The sequence below is a fragment of the Haliotis rubra genome, unplaced genomic scaffold (genome assembly GCF_003918875.1).
Source record: "Haliotis rubra isolate DU_JTF1 unplaced genomic scaffold, ASM391887v1 Scf45, whole genome shotgun sequence".
Taxonomy (NCBI): Eukaryota; Metazoa; Mollusca; class Gastropoda; order Lepetellida; family Haliotidae; genus Haliotis; species Haliotis rubra.
The window spans coordinates 1,006,922-1,022,990 of record NW_025767135.1 but is presented as its reverse complement, the minus strand read 5'-3'; the positions used below and the strand labels follow the sequence as shown (position 1 = coordinate 1,022,990).

At 40.0% G+C, this 16,069-nt stretch overlaps 1 protein-coding gene across 1 annotated transcript; it reads left to right on the top strand.

Moving 5' to 3' along the window:
- The first annotated feature begins 1,008 nt into the window (after positions 1–1,008).
- Positions 1,009–8,408, top strand: LOC124289830 (calmodulin-like). The gene is made up of 5 exons (XM_046726508.1): positions 1,009–1,141; positions 2,235–2,265; positions 3,034–3,177; positions 6,457–6,699; positions 7,334–8,408. The coding sequence occupies exons 1-5, from the start codon at positions 1,139–1,141 to the stop codon at positions 7,357–7,359; spliced, it is 447 nt and encodes a 148-aa protein (XP_046582464.1). The 5' UTR covers positions 1,009–1,138; the 3' UTR covers positions 7,360–8,408.
- The last annotated feature ends 7,661 nt before the right edge of the window (positions 8,409–16,069 follow it).

The following is a 16,069-nucleotide window of genomic DNA, read 5'->3' as shown; positions in this document are numbered from 1 at the left end:
CCGCCTCAGAGCTGCTGGTATCAACTCTAAAGACCATCTGCATCGGTACATCACGGGACTACATGCTTTCCTGTCAGGCTCATCGAGGCAGCAGTGGTCGCAATGATTTGTTTCCTGGCATTCCGTGGAGGAGAACGGTTTCAAGATGACCCAGTCAGGGACAGGCTTTGTGGTGGGGCAGTGCTGGTTTGATAAACAGAACACCACTTTATCATGTCAGTGGAAATCTGACAGGGGTTCGCTGTAGGGAAGAGATTCCTCAATGACTGGTTCCCCTTGCTTTGATTGTCTTTTGACTTGGTGCCACACTCCAGAAGGACAATGCTCGTACTGACTTCATCAACCGAATTGGTATCATCAACCGAATTGGTATCACAAGAAGGCAATGGCTTGAATGCTAAAACAGTAGCACCGGTTGAATACCCGTGTGACGTACTGGAACGATGTTTGCGAGCCATTCGCTCTTCTCAACCGGCAACAGTTCGCCTTACTCTCAGACAGACACGAACTCTTGTTGCAGCATCAACTACGACATCCATTGCCCTCCTACCACCAGAGAAACACAAGCTGTAGTAGCAGCATCAACCACGCTATTCATTACCCTCCTACCAACCATCAAACATAATCTCTAGTTGCAGCATCAACCACGACATTCATCGCCCCTCTACCATCAGACAGACACAATCTCTAGTAGTAGAAGCATCAACCACGACATTCGTTGCAATCCTTCCAACATACAGACACAAGCTCTAATAGCATCATCAACCACCACATTCATCGCCCTCCGACCATCAGACAGACACAATCTCCAGTAGCATCATCAACTACAACGATCTTAAACCGTCTATGTTCCAAAGCCACAGGTGCTGTATACCCTCCCGATCCACCTCCATTCGAGTTTCCCTCCCAACACCTGCAGCTGACATTGCTACGAGATCGATAATATCCAGCCTATGTATTATTATTGATGTTAACGGCTCACGCACTGATGTCCCGTACCCGGGGTAGTCGGCCATATTGATTACTGAGATGTAGCAGCAGATTGCAGTCTCGTTGTCATCCGAGAATCTACGAGACCTCCTTCAGCAAGCTTTCGATACACCATAAATTCGCTCTTCCAGTAATTTGATTATACGATATGGTGAGTAAATATTTTCTATATATTAAAAAAACTGTTTTATCCAGTATGTTATGCAAATAATGATGGGTGGAATTACAGTTAATAAAATTTTGACGATGATTTATACCTGTTTACAATCTAAATAGATTTTGATTTCCCGATCATTGATTTTTAGTTAAATAACATCGACAAGAACATCAATAGCTACGTGGATTTCACAATATTGAACTAATATCAGTATTATGTAAATACTAGTGCTAGGGATCTTGATATTGAGCAAGTAGGCTGATGATAACAATTTTCTTATAATCATCTATAAACCCATCACAGATAGCATGTGTAATACAACTCGGGATGCAAGGTAACTCGTGTGCAAGATGGCGGTGCGGTCCATATTGAAATAAATCGAAATTCCTGTATTGATTGGAGTATATTGTCTTTATCTCCATATACATCATGTACTTTCTTTGAAAATACTGTGTATTCGATATTACTGTCGATGAAAGAGTGTCGTGAATTAACGACTTGTGTAATCGCGAGAGTCGCCTAGGATGATTCGGAAAACTTGTATCATTGAACAATCGTAATTGTGGTGATTGATTGTTCTTCGATTACCCATTTCATCAATTAAACAACTTATACATTCACAATAATCAGACTCGCTAATCACCATGAATGCATCATTACAAAGATGTTCCTGAATAAAATATATTATTTGAAATATATATTTGAATGTGCGATGCATATGTGTCATTCCATACTGTGCGACGACCCTCCTAACCATAGTATTAAACGGATACAGTAGTAGGCATGGCACCATTACAGCTGATTGGATGTGGGCAGGTCTGGACAGGTGGAACGGTCAACAATTCCGCAGTAACGACGCCTAGTTGTATTGATTGCCTGGATCAAAGTGTGTCATTATCTACATTAGGAGGAATTATGCCATGTTTACAAACTGTTGTCATTTTTGTATCTCACCCTGACAGACTCATGTATTTTTAACGCAGTCCAAAATACATATTTACATAATTTCCTTTTAATGATATTATAGTCTACTTCTTATACTGCATGAACAACGATGATGTTAATAATTTATTTTGTTATTTTTTAGGAGGACCAACTGGCGGAGTCGCAGATTGAAGGTAAACAATATTCTTAACTTACTAAAAGATCAGATTTTTGAAAAATGAGGGGTGGTGGGGGTGAGGGTGGGGGGTTGTGGTGGTGGTTGACAGTGTGTGTTAAGGTCTATAATAAAATAATCTCTATTTAGAGCGACAAAATCATCGACTTAACGTCTTCAATCATGAACGTAACGTTTTAGCATAAATGGAAATAAATCAGACCGTTTGATTGTGAGCAGAATACTCCTTCAAGACCGATGTGTGAAGCCCATTTCTGGTGTCCCCCGCCGTGATATTGCTGGAATATTGCTAAATGCGGTGTAAAACCATGCTCGCTCTCCTTCAAAATCGACCGACCCTAATCAACGAAACGAAGATACGCACATTCTAAATTGAGATTCGATCAGTTTTTTAACTGACATGTAAAAGTCTACAGCACTATATTTATCTTAGAATCTTTTTGAATGTCCTTTTCAGCATTCAGTGAATGATCAGTTGATAAATGAAAACAAACACTTACGTCACCTGAGGTTCATGAGCAACTTTGGATATCACTTCCGCCACGTCTATCGTACGCGTGTCGGCCATTTTGACGTCTTGTATTTCTTGTAAATGTATTACGACGTCTCGTATCTTATGTAAATGTATTACGACGTCTCGTATTTTATGTAAATGCATTACGACAACGCAACGTCACTGTGACCGACTGTCCTCAGGTCCTCAGGTAAGACGCATTTTGATCTATAAATGATATTATTTGTAACCCAAAGACTCTGTTATTTTCAGAGTTGAGGAAGCTATTTAGAAAGTTTGACAGAGATGGGGGCGGCAAAATTACTGTGTCCGAGTTGGGGTCAGCGTTGTCGTCACTTGGTCACGACATGACACGGGAGCAGGTGGAGGAAATCATCAACCAGTTTGACAAAGACGGTGAGTGAGTGAGTTTGGATCAATGTTGACGTTACAAGGTCGCGAGATGAGATAGGAGGAGGTGGAAGAGATCCTCAGCCAGATTGACAAAGACGGTGAGTGAGTGAGTTAGTTTGGATCAGTTTTGACGTCACTAGTCGCGAGATGACCCTGGAGGAGATCATAAGCCAGTTTGATTAAGACGGTGAGTGAGTGAGTTTGGATCAGTGTTGACGTCACTAACTCACGAGATGACCCGGGAGCAGGTGGAGGAGATCATCAACCAGTTTCACAAAGACGGTGAGTCTGAGCGAGTGAGTGAGTGTGTGTGTTTGGATCAATGTTGACGTTACTAGGTCGCAAGATGAGACAGGAGGAGGTGGAAGAGATCCTCAACCAATTTTACAAAGACGGTGAGTCTGCGAGTGAGTGAGTGAGTTTGGATCAGTGTTAACGTCACTAGGTCGCGAGATGACCGGGAGCATGTGGAGGAGACGGTGAGTGAGCGAACGAGTGAGAGAGTGAGTGAGTTTGGATCAGTGTTAACGTCACTAGGTCGCGAGATGACCCGGGAGCATGTGGAGGAGACGGTGAGTGAGCGAACGAGTGAGAGAGTGAGTGAGTTTGGATCAGTGTTGACGTCACTAGGTCGCGAGATGACCCGGGAGCATGTGGAGGAGACGGTGAGTGAGCGAGCGAGTGAGTGAGTTTGGATCAGTGTTAACGTCACTAGGTCGCGAGATGACCCGGGAGCATGTGGAGGAGACGGTGAGTGAGCGAGCGAGTGAGTGAGTTTGGATCAGTGTTAACGTCACTAGGTCGCGAGATGACCCGGGAGCATGTGGAGGAGACGGTGAGTGAGCGAGCGAGTGAGTGAGAGAGTGAGTGAGTTTGGATCAGTGTTGACGTCACTAGGTCGCGAGATGACACATATGGATGACTAATTCATGATTGAGTATATAATTATAGTGTGGTAATAGCTGATTTAAACACTGCGTATATACCAGTAAAAAGGGGACGTGAGTTTCTTTCCAGAATGGTAAAACCTGAGACCCTACTTTAGGCTTTCCAAACACATCATGATATATTAGAAGCACAAGTTAGCGTTAAACCAAACATCAGTTATGACGTAAACCAATTGTTAGCTTCTGATTGTGACATTTCTGAATACATGCAACATTACACGGCCCTTCGTTTATTGAATCAATTGCTTGGTAGAGTTTTCGATTTGACAAGATCTTAAGTGACGAACGCTCAGTTAAGACGAGACAGTTATATGTAATGAAGACAATAATATCACACTTATTCGAATTTCGAATGGACAAATCGTACATTGGTGGCAATGGAATAACATATAATTCTTCAAATATGTTCATGATATATTAGATCGTGCCAAACGTTTAGATACAAACTAACCTAGTCATATATGTTTATTGTCGGGCATGGGGCGGTGGAGTAGCCTAGTGGTAAAAACGTTCGCTCGTCACGCCAAAGACCCGGGTTCGATTCCCCAAAGGGTATTGCTAAAAGCGGCGTAAAACCATATTCACTCACCCATTGTCGGGCAGAGCATGTACAATGTGAATGCCCCCTCCCCACTACAATTTATGAACAAGGTAAGTGACCCCCCTGCATGTTATGTATAAATTCAATGCCCCTCCCTCTTCCCATAATTTTTAATAATATATTTAAAATATTTTTATGAGCAACATTGCTGACCCCCCTACCTCCCCAGAACAAAGTGGGTGCCCCCTTTAAAATCATCATCATCACACACATCCCTCACCCCACCCCAGCCACAAGTTGTGAACGGTCCCTTACACGTGGCGTTAAACACAACTCCCATTGACAAGAGAGTTTATCTGTAATAATCCATGCATTGACAGTGTGAGTGAATATTGCTCAACGCTGTGTCAGCAGTTTTGCAGCTATTTGCAGTAAGCATACATTGACGACGTACAAGTGTTGTCATGTCCAACTATTCGTAGGCGGTGGGGTAGGCTTGTGGTTAAAGCGTTCGCTCGTTACGCCGAAGACCCGGGTTCGATTCCCCACATGAGTACAATGTGTGAAGCCCATTTCTGGTGTCCCACGCCGTGATATTGCTGGAATATTGCTAAAAAGCGACGTAAAACCATACTCACTCACTCAAACTATTCGTTCTAAAGAACATGGGAATGTTTTCATATTTTACGTATGCTTAAAAACCTCGCCATAGTTAAACAGCCATGTATCTTTTTCTGCGCACCCTTGTATTGTAATTATGTAACTTGGTCGACTCAGATTCATGATCACCGCTTCCAAGCTTTCCAAAATACAGTTCTCTTTATGGTAGCTATTTGTAGATATGTTTACAACTGCCCTGAAAGACCTTAAAATTACTACAATTACTACACAATCATACGCATACATATATGTGCACTTATTCAAAGCGTAATGATTTCTTAAATACGTTTTTGCACCAAGACCGAGTTTTTGTTATCATCATTTGTGTTTATCCGTGTTAAAAGTCACCATCTGAAATACGCATAGCCCCGATACATACATATCCAGCAACTACTCTTTTGATACTCTTATAATTCATTTATTTATTTTTCTAAAAAGGAAGATAGAATACCTATTCATGTAAACAGAAGTACGAATTCATAGCCTTGGGCGTTGGGGTAACCCGTGATTAGAGCGTTCCCTCTCTACCAAACATTGGCGAGGTGTGTGGAGCCTGTTTCTAGTGCCCTCCGCCGTGATATTGCTAGAAGCGACGTAAAATCGTACTCACTCCGCCGCAACTAGCTCTTGACATACGAATATGTCAACCGCCTTTCGTTTAGCAGTTTCGTATTAAAGTATCACTAATAGTTTTTAACTTTTAAAGATAATTGATAACTTTATAATCGATAAATATGCCATCAGATAAGTCATTTTGATTGTCTAACTCGTAGTACACATCCCCACCCATAGTTTCCAAGGTCGATTGTATTATTCAGAGGTGGTTTTGGAATTATTTGTTAAGTCATACATGTATTTTCTTGTTTCATACCTTTCAAAATAAAATCAAATGGATGCGTTGATCACGCAAATCTCTCGCAACACTGTCACATGGCGACAGTCGTAAACCTATGTTAATATATGTGAGTTAAATCATTGTGTAGCACTAAGTTCGCTGTGTAAAAAGAGTCACCACCGGCACCCTATCAAACAATACAGAATTTACCGTTACCCTAACCCTTCGGTATCTCTAGCATGAAAGAAAAACAACAACATAAAAGGTTGCTGAAATTGTAATGACCACATTTCCTTCAGGAAGCAAGACAATGGACTTCCAGGAATTTCAGCAAATGATGCTCAAAAAAGTTAACAACGCTAAACGTTCTGAAGACATCAAAGCCGACTTCAAAAAGTACGACTTGAACGGCGACGGCTTCATCAGCCCCAACGAGTTGAGGGACGTCATCAAAGTCCGCGGGGAACCTCTCTCTAACGCCGAGGTGGACACCATGATGCAGGTGGTCGACCTCAACAATGACGGGAAGGTTAATTATGAAGGTGGATATAATGGCCTTGAAACCTTGTTTTATGATGATGATGATGATGATGTTCTTGTTGATGGTGATGATGACGACGACGATGATGATGGTGATGATGTTGTTGTTGATGATGATGATGACGACGACGATGATGGTGGTGATGATGATAAGGATGATGATGATGATGATGATGTTGTTGATGATGATGACGACGATGACGACGACGACGATGATAATGACGACGATGATGATGATGATGTTGTGATGATGTTGATGATGGTGATGGTGGTGGTGGTGGTGATGATGATAATGCTGTTGTTGTTGTTGACGATGACTACGACGACGACGACGATGATGATGATGATAATGATGATGGTGATGATAATGATGACGATGATGATGTTGTTGATGTTGTTGATGATGACGACGATGATGATGGTGATGATGATGTTGTTGATGACGATGATGATGGTGATGATGATTAATGTTCAACGAATTACCACCATCATTATGCTGGTCAGTGGATCATAGCGCATTCGAGGTTCTATCTCAACTCCCTAGGGATATGCAACCCTGTGAAATGAAACTGATCTGCCATTATGAAAGTACAAATTCAGGAATCTTGTTACAAACGTGTTACTATTGTGTTTCAGAATTCGTGAAGGTGATGGTTGCCTAGAGCCCGGCAAACAACTTTGACAATCAGAAGTCATCGGCAGTTTCCGTCACCGCGAACTTAAATATGTTCCCGATTTGAACGTTATGAATGAATCACAACTGTTTTTATATGATCCTGCATTGTGTTCCTCATTAATGTGTTTTGTGTACAGTGATGAATGTCTAAATGGCAGCACACGTGTCTGGGTCGCATATCATAATTACAACACCAGCTAGTATTAAGTCAAGGAGAGATAATGCTATTGACATATGTACATTGCATATCATGCGTTTGGTATGCCATGGAGTAATGGCAATCCTTAGTTGTCTATGTCACAGCTGATTTCCCGATCAGTTAAGTTTTGTTTGTTTTATGTTTATTTCTTAAAGCCATTGAAAAGTCTCTTGTAAGGAGTCATTGCTTTCGTAATATCATAGCATCTACGTAGAAATCAGTTGGGTTGTTTTTTTGTTTTTTTATTGTTTAAAGCCATTGAAAAGTCTCTTGTAAGGAGGCATTGCTTTCGTAATATCAAAGCATTTACGTAGAAATCAGTTGGGTTGTTTTTTTGTTTTTTTATTGTTTAAAGCCATTGAAAAGACTCTTGTAAGGAGGCATTGCTTTCGCAATATCAAAGCATCTACGTAGAAATCAGTTGTTGTTTTTCTTTTGTTTATATTTTTTAAAACCATTGAAACGTCTCTTGTAATTGTCACTGCTTTCGCAATATCAAAGCCTCAACGTAGAGAGCCCCCGAGGCTTGTATTCACCAGCAGTAACTAGCCACTCAATTATTAACAACGTGACCGCGTGATCGAACCATTTTAAAGACTTGTCAGAATGTGTTTGTTTTCACAGAATTCTAAACGCGTGTGCAACATCACATGATGTCTCTACGAGATGAACACACTGATGCAGGGACGGGTGTAATCACACATATCTGAAGAATATAGACAGCAGTCGGTGGCTAGATTACCATGAGACAATTATTCTTTTCGTGTTTTTGTAGTGTGTCACTTGTTTATTGAATCTTTGAAAATGTGATAAACAATAGAATAATTCTAACACATGAATATGTTGTTGTTGTCTTTTCTGTGATATAGAGGTGCAAGTAAAGTGAGGTGAGATGAAATTTGGTGTAACGTCGTGCTTGAGAATATTTCGCTCATATGACCACGTGCATGCGTGTGTATGTGTATGTGCGGCTGCTTGTACTAAACCTGACTTAAGCTGGTTTTATAGTGCTAGCCCACTGACATACCATGCCGCAGTGAAGCATGAATACCGCACACAGACACATTATACTGACTCCGAGCCGACCAGTCCTTGTTGTACCCATTAATGCCGAGCGCCAGGCAGGGACCAACAAGTACCATATTTTAACGTCTTTTGGTATGACGCGGTCGGGGAGCAAGTAAAGTGAGAGAATGAGTTGTATGTAAAGTATCGAGTCTTGACCAGGCCAGGGAAACCAATGACAGAGACTAACAGTCAGTCAGTGAGTGAGTGCGTGCGTGCGTGCGTGCGTGCGTGCGTGCGTGCGTGCGTGCGTTCGTTCGTGCGTGCGTCAGTTTAGTTTTACACCGCTTTTAACAATATTCCAGCAATATCACGGTGAGCGACCCAGAATAGGCTTCACATATTGTACCCATTTGGGGAATCGAACCCGGCTCTTCTGCGTGACGATCGAACGCTTTAACCACTAGGCTACCCCACCGCCCGCAAGTATATAAGTAGAAATAAGTTGAGTCACGGAGTCTGACCAGCCGATCGCAACAGTCAAGGTCAGGTCACACATTCACCCCGGAATCCGTGAATTTGGAAGAACGGTGGAATAGCTCCCAAAGCGCCTAAAAAAACAACTGGCTTCTGAGTCCAGCGGTTGCGCCTAATAATTGAGTACCGCGAGCTTGAGGTGAATACTGAACTCTGAAATACAGTATACCCTGGTTATAATGCCACCGTTTGTCCAGGAGAAAATATGGCATTATATCCAGGGTGGCATTATAACCAGGTAGGACAGTTAGAGACCTGTGCAATCAACAAGGTGACAGAGCTGATGTCTCCTGTACTGACTGAGAGGGTACGTAAGTCCCAAAATAGTTCAAAGTTAATTTAAACTTACAACTAGTTTTAATCGTAGGATATATGTTATTTTAATTTATGGCTGGATTATCTAAAATTGCCAATAGCTGAAGGGATGATGTAAATCCAGCTCAGGAAGCAATGTACTGTAAGTCCCCATGGTCCCTAGTATGGTGATCTACCTTCAGTTGTTGGCGATCTACAGCCCGTTTTTATATTGTCTTGTCATTTCTAGTTAAAGTATTTTAGATTTAATTACTAGTTTTAAATGTATTTCTGTGATAATCTAGTTGTTTTACTGTCCTTAGCAGACAGGTAAGTATATTCGCTAACCTTCTTTTTATTCATTTATATATGTACAACTTTCTTAGTCACGAAATGGCTGAAATACTGCCGATGTGACTTAAAATTTTAACTCACTCACTCACTCACTCCTGTACTGAACCTTGAATGACTGGATAATCCAAGCATCTTGGGGCTGCAGGTGACTTGTAGGTGGCAGGAAGAGTATTGCTACATGTGTCATCACATCTGGGATCACATAATTTCTTAAAGTATTATTAAGTTTAGTCAATTAATTTGAACATGTCAATTAACCAATTAAGGTATGTGTACTACATGCAGCCAGTGTAATTGGCATTATAACCAGGGAAAAATCACTTTTTGTTAAAAAACACACACTGGCAAATGGCATTATATCCAGTTTGGCATTGTAACCAGGGTATTATATAGGCAGGAAATCAGCTCTGGCAAAAACATGGCATTATGTCCAGGATGGCATTATAACCAGGGGCATTATAACCAGGGGCATGATAACTAGGGGCATTATAACCAGCGTGCACTGTACATATTTCAAAGATACATCCCCCTGATGAGCCGGGTCAGAATTGATCTTCAGCAACCCATGCATGCGGTAAGAGGCGACTAACGGGATTGGGTGGTCAGGACGCTGACTTGATTGACACATGTCATCGTATCCCAATTGCGTAGAAACACCAAACAAACAAAATCAAAGATACATCGATACCCTGTTTCTCGGAAATGGTATGTGTGTACGTGCGTGCGTGCGTGTCTGTGTGTCTCTGTATGTGTGTTTCTGTCTGTATCTTACTGTGTCCCCTTCAGTAATTGTCCAAAAGTAGTGATTTTGGACATCCAAGGTTCCACTGTTTCGGATACCGAAATTAAAATATTCCAATTCAAAGCCAACGCGTGAATGTCAACGATGTAACTGTTGTTTCCTTGTGCCAACACACTCCGATTAATTCCACTTTCTAGTTCAGAACATACACGTTGTAAGGTTTATGATATTTACGTGTTATGGACATATTCATAGTTTATTGTGTCTCATACCGGTAAGATTATAACAATTGTCTAGATATAATTCATAGGTTTGATACAGATACATCTGCAGCACAAACCCAATCTATCAGGTTTACAGCGATAAAAGTTCAGTACTTATTTCCGCACTACCTGCGAAGGTATTGGCATCTGTTCTACAGTACTGAAAAGTCAGATGACACAGATGGCGGCAGATCGATGCCACGTCATCAACGTGCGACAGCCGCCGATAAAATCAATTGTAGGAAATACGGTACCGAGCAGAAGAAAGTATACGCCCTTGTTTGATGGTGGCTAGCTGGGAGTGTTCACTCAATGTTCAATATTTGGTACGGATGTCATAGTTGTGTTTTAGACCCATTTGCTGACCCGACCACTGTCTTCAGCTTAGTAACTTTCTGATCACGTTGTTATATTTCGATCAAATCAAATCTTCATGTGTTTACTTTTCTTTGCGCTGCTGTTTAGTGCTGTAATTGCCAATTCTTAAACAAAATATCCCAGGCAATAAAAAGGAAACGAAAAATATCCTTACGCCCTTTCTTGTACCACAGAGAATTCAGTGTTGAGGAGTTGTCTGTTGATAACATTTATATCAGTACAACACAGATTGTCATAACATCTGTATGAGTACAACACAGATTGTCATAACATCTGTATCAGTACAACACAGATTGCCATAATATCTGTATTAGTACAACACAGATTGCCATAACATCTGTATCAGTACAACACAGATTATCATAACATCTGTATCAGTACAACACAGGTGATCATTGCATCTGTATCAGTACAACACAGGTTATCATATCATCTGTATCAGTACAACACAGATTGCCATAACATCTGTATCAGTACAACACAGGTTATCATACCATCTGTATCAGTACAACACAGGTTATCATAACATCTGTATCAGTACAACACAGATTATCGTAACATCTGTATCAGTACAACACAGATAGTCATAACATCTGTATCAATAAAACACAGGTTATCATAACATCTGTATCAGTACAACACAGATTATCGTAACATCTGTATCAGTACAACACAGATTGTCATAACATCTGTATCAATACAACACAGATTGTCATAACATCTGTTTCAGTACAAGACAGGTTGTCATAACATCTGTATCAGTACGCCACAGATAACAAATACCACATCCAGGCACTCTGGTGTTTCTTGTGACTAACACAAATTGTCACTTACACATACCTGTCATGCTGGAATGATGTAAGCATTATACAGAGGATATTATATGAGTGCCCATGTCATACCATGTTTACGACACGAGTGCCTAAATGTTGGCATTTCCTGTGCGAGAGCGAGGGATATGCCGATATTTAGGGACGAGTGTCGTAAACATAGTACGATATGGGCACGAATATAATATTATGTTTATTACCGAAGTCGCAAACGAAAAATATCAAATAGGCTAGCTACCTGCCGTCGCCTTTAGAACGCAATCATACGTGACGTCAAGTCGTCAAATTAAGAAAAATATGAACATTTTCGCCCTCCAAATCTAAACATTTCAAACATAGTACAACCTCAGCATTATACCTTTGCACATGTTGCTTTGGAACGCCATTTACAATCAGCATTATAGACACGAACACTTACATTTACAACGTCATTATAAGAAACTTTGACGTCATAGCATTGTTCATGACGCATTATATCTACGTCACCATGGGCACCATGTAAGAACACTTAATTTATGAACCCATGTTGCGATATTTTCGCCTACTTTACACATGTTGCTTTGGAACACTTACATACAAATCTTATATCTCAGCATTATATCTGTTTTAAACATGTTGCTTTGGAACACTTACATTTACAACCTCAGCATTATATCTACTTTACACATGTTGCTTTGGAACACTTACATTTACAACCTAAGTATTAAATCTACTTTACACATGTTGTTTTGGAACACTTACATTTACAACCTCAGTATGAAATCTACTTTACACATGTTGCTTTGGAACACTTACATTTACAACCTAAGTATTAAATCTACTTGACACATGTTGTTTTGGAACACTTACATTTACAACCTCAGCATTATATCTACTTTACACATGTTGCTTTGGAACACTTACATTTACAACCTCAGCGTTATATCTACTTTACATATGTTGTTTTGGAACACTTACATGTACAACCTCAGCATTATATCTACTTTACACATGTTGCTTTGGAACACTTACATGTACAACCTAAGTATTAAATCTACTTTACACATGTTGTTTTGGAACACTTACATTTACAACCTCAGTATGAAATCTACTTTACACATGTTGCTTTGGAACACTTACATTTGCAGCCTCAGTATGAAATCTACTTGACACATGTTGTTTTGGAACACTTACATTTACTACCATGAAATGCGTGTATCAGTGATTTCAACTGACACTTACAAAGAGACATTCTGCAATGATTGCTAAATTCTGATTGTTTTTAATTACATTCCGGCGGGGAATATGAACCACGGATTCACGGAACACAGCTTTAAACAGGGCGGATCCACGAATAATTAATATATGTAATCGGTGCATAAAACACATGTTGTTGTAAAATTGGCCAATGAGTTAGGGGCGACACCACAAACGGACTTAACACATTGTTCTCATATGGGAATCGAACACAGTCTTTCGGCGATAGGAGCAAACGCTTTACCTACTAAGCTATTCTGAATTTCTGACCAAACATTGTGAACACATATGCATGTAGCTATGTAATAAAGGTGAAACGAGCAGACTTTATATGCTACATGTAAGTCTATGGAAACTTTCATAAGCACGAATAACTGAATAGCATGATTAATAATTTTTACAGCGAAATTTCTCGCTATCTAAATTATATGTAATATTTGTTTTCGAAATTTCGAAATATCTCGTTACTTCAATAATATTTTATGAATTTCGATTATTTTCTCGTTCTTTCAAAAACTCGAAACTTCGAAGTATTTTTCGCTGCTTCAAATGTATCTGCATACAAAATTGCAAAATTGGAAAATAATCAAAGTAACGAGGGAAAACTCTACAATTTCATTTACACTTGAAATAACGAGAAAATAAATAGGTATTTATATATGCCAAAAATAAAGAGAAAATACTCGAAATTACGAAAATAGTCTCGAAATAATCACAAAAATCGGAAATATAAAATAAATAAACAAATAACTGAAACAACCAAATAACATAATTTATGCTATTAAAGTGGCACTATAAGACTTTCCTACTTGCAAGAGTGCAGCAATAATACGATCTGGTCATGGACAATCGCGGTGTATCGATACTTCGATTAAATTTTGCACATTTAGTAAAGTCGTCACACCCCACTCACTTTACGCTGCAGAGTAACACCTGCCGATCAGTCGAAGTAGCAGCAGATGGTGTTTCATATTGACAATTGTGAGCTCGCCTACACCTTAAATCTATGGCTTACCACGTGCCACATGTGGGCCAGCATTGTGAAAGACCTTTAAGGCGTTAAATGCCTGTGTTAACATATGATGTGGAGCGATCTCGTTGAATACGACGTAACATGTCATTCTGATCGTTCAGGCAATACCAACATCAACTGAAAAGGCCACAAAACAAATGTTTTCCATAGACTTCTGTAGTAATTTTAATAATATTGAAGGCCATAAAGTTCTAGTATGCACAGCCTGGTCTTAAAGCTGCAATAAAAACACAAAACTTGGTCAGCCTGTCCATTTCCGAGAACAGGCAGCGATAACACACTCAGCCCAGTTCCGCAACAATGAATGAATATTTCTTTGCACTGCATCATTTTTCAGCTTTTTTCAGTTCTGCAACTAATGTCACCTGCTGGAAAATATCTTTTAGCACATTCAGTATAAGACATCATCTTAAAAGGGACAGCATTTAATATTGCCAAACATTGTCAGTTTTAGGCATTCGGCGTACATGTACTTAAGAAATGAATCTTCAACAATATTATCCAATCAACGCTTCGTGGTTTTTCATCTCCTTACTCAACGAAAGATGCTCTCCGAAAAACTGATTATTCTTTAGTGTAATGGATCCCGTAATGCCCGGTTATTCAGGAGTAATATATTCCCTACAACTATATACAGTTTTCATTAGAATCATGAAGCAATTCCGGGGATACAATTTTCCCGAGCTACCCTGTATTATCAGAATGGTTGACCGTTGGGGATTGGTTATTGTAGAAGGCTGTAGGAATTTAGGTGAAGCATCGTCAAACACTGGACAAACACCATGATCTACTGGACCAACGCCATGACCTACTGGACAAACACCATGACATACTGGACAAACACCATGACTTACTGGACAAAACCATGACTTACTGGACAAACACCATGACATACTGGACAAACACCATGATTTACTGGGCAAAACCATGACTTTCTGGACAAACACCGTGACTTTCTGGTCCAACACCGTGACTTACTGGACCAACACCGTGACTTACTGGACAAACACCGTGACTTACTGGACAAACACCGTGACTTACGGGACAAACACCATGACTTACTGGACAAACACCATGATTTACTGGACAAAACCATGACTTACTGGACAAACACCGTGACTTTCTGGTCCAACACCGTGACTTACTGGATCAACACCGTGACTTACTGGATCAACACCGTGACTTACTGGACAAACACCGTGACATACTGGACAAACACCATGACTTACTGGAGAAACACCGTGACTTCCTGGATCAACATCATGACTTACTAATCCAACACCATGACTTACTGGACAAACACCATGACTTACTGGACAAACACTAGGATTTACTGGACCAACACCGTGACTTACTGGACGAACACTATGACGTACTGGACCAACACTACGACTTACTGGACCAACGCCATAACTTACTGGACAATAGGGCTGGATATTGCCCTGATTCTTATATGGCGATATATTGCAATAATTTAAGAGCTATTGCAATATATATTGTGATATATTGAATGGAGGGTTTCTGTCTCAGTGCGTACATCATAAATTCATAATGGCTATTTGTGTCACATTATCTTCTTAGTTGCTGTTACACCGTACATTCAGGCTCCCAGTCCTCATTGTGCATGGTTGTATGCCAATGGTTTACAGATAAATAAATTATATATAACCTTAATATTATATTAATGTGGAATATTTAATTGAGGTATTGCAACAAAGGTTTGAGAACATAATTGTAAAGCATAGTAATAGTATAACATAAGTTTCATGGTCAGTGCTTCAACAGAATGCACATCAATACAGTTTATAACTATTGTTATTGTATG

Coding starts and splice junctions, on each gene's coding strand:
- LOC124289830 (XM_046726508.1), top strand. Junction 2,266..3,033: donor GGCGGAGTCGCAGATTGAAG/GTAAACAATATT, acceptor TGTTATTTTCAG/AGTTGAGGAAGCTATTTAGA. Junction 6,700..7,333: donor CGGGAAGGTTAATTATGAAG/GTGGATATAATG, acceptor ATTGTGTTTCAG/AATTCGTGAAGGTGATGGTT.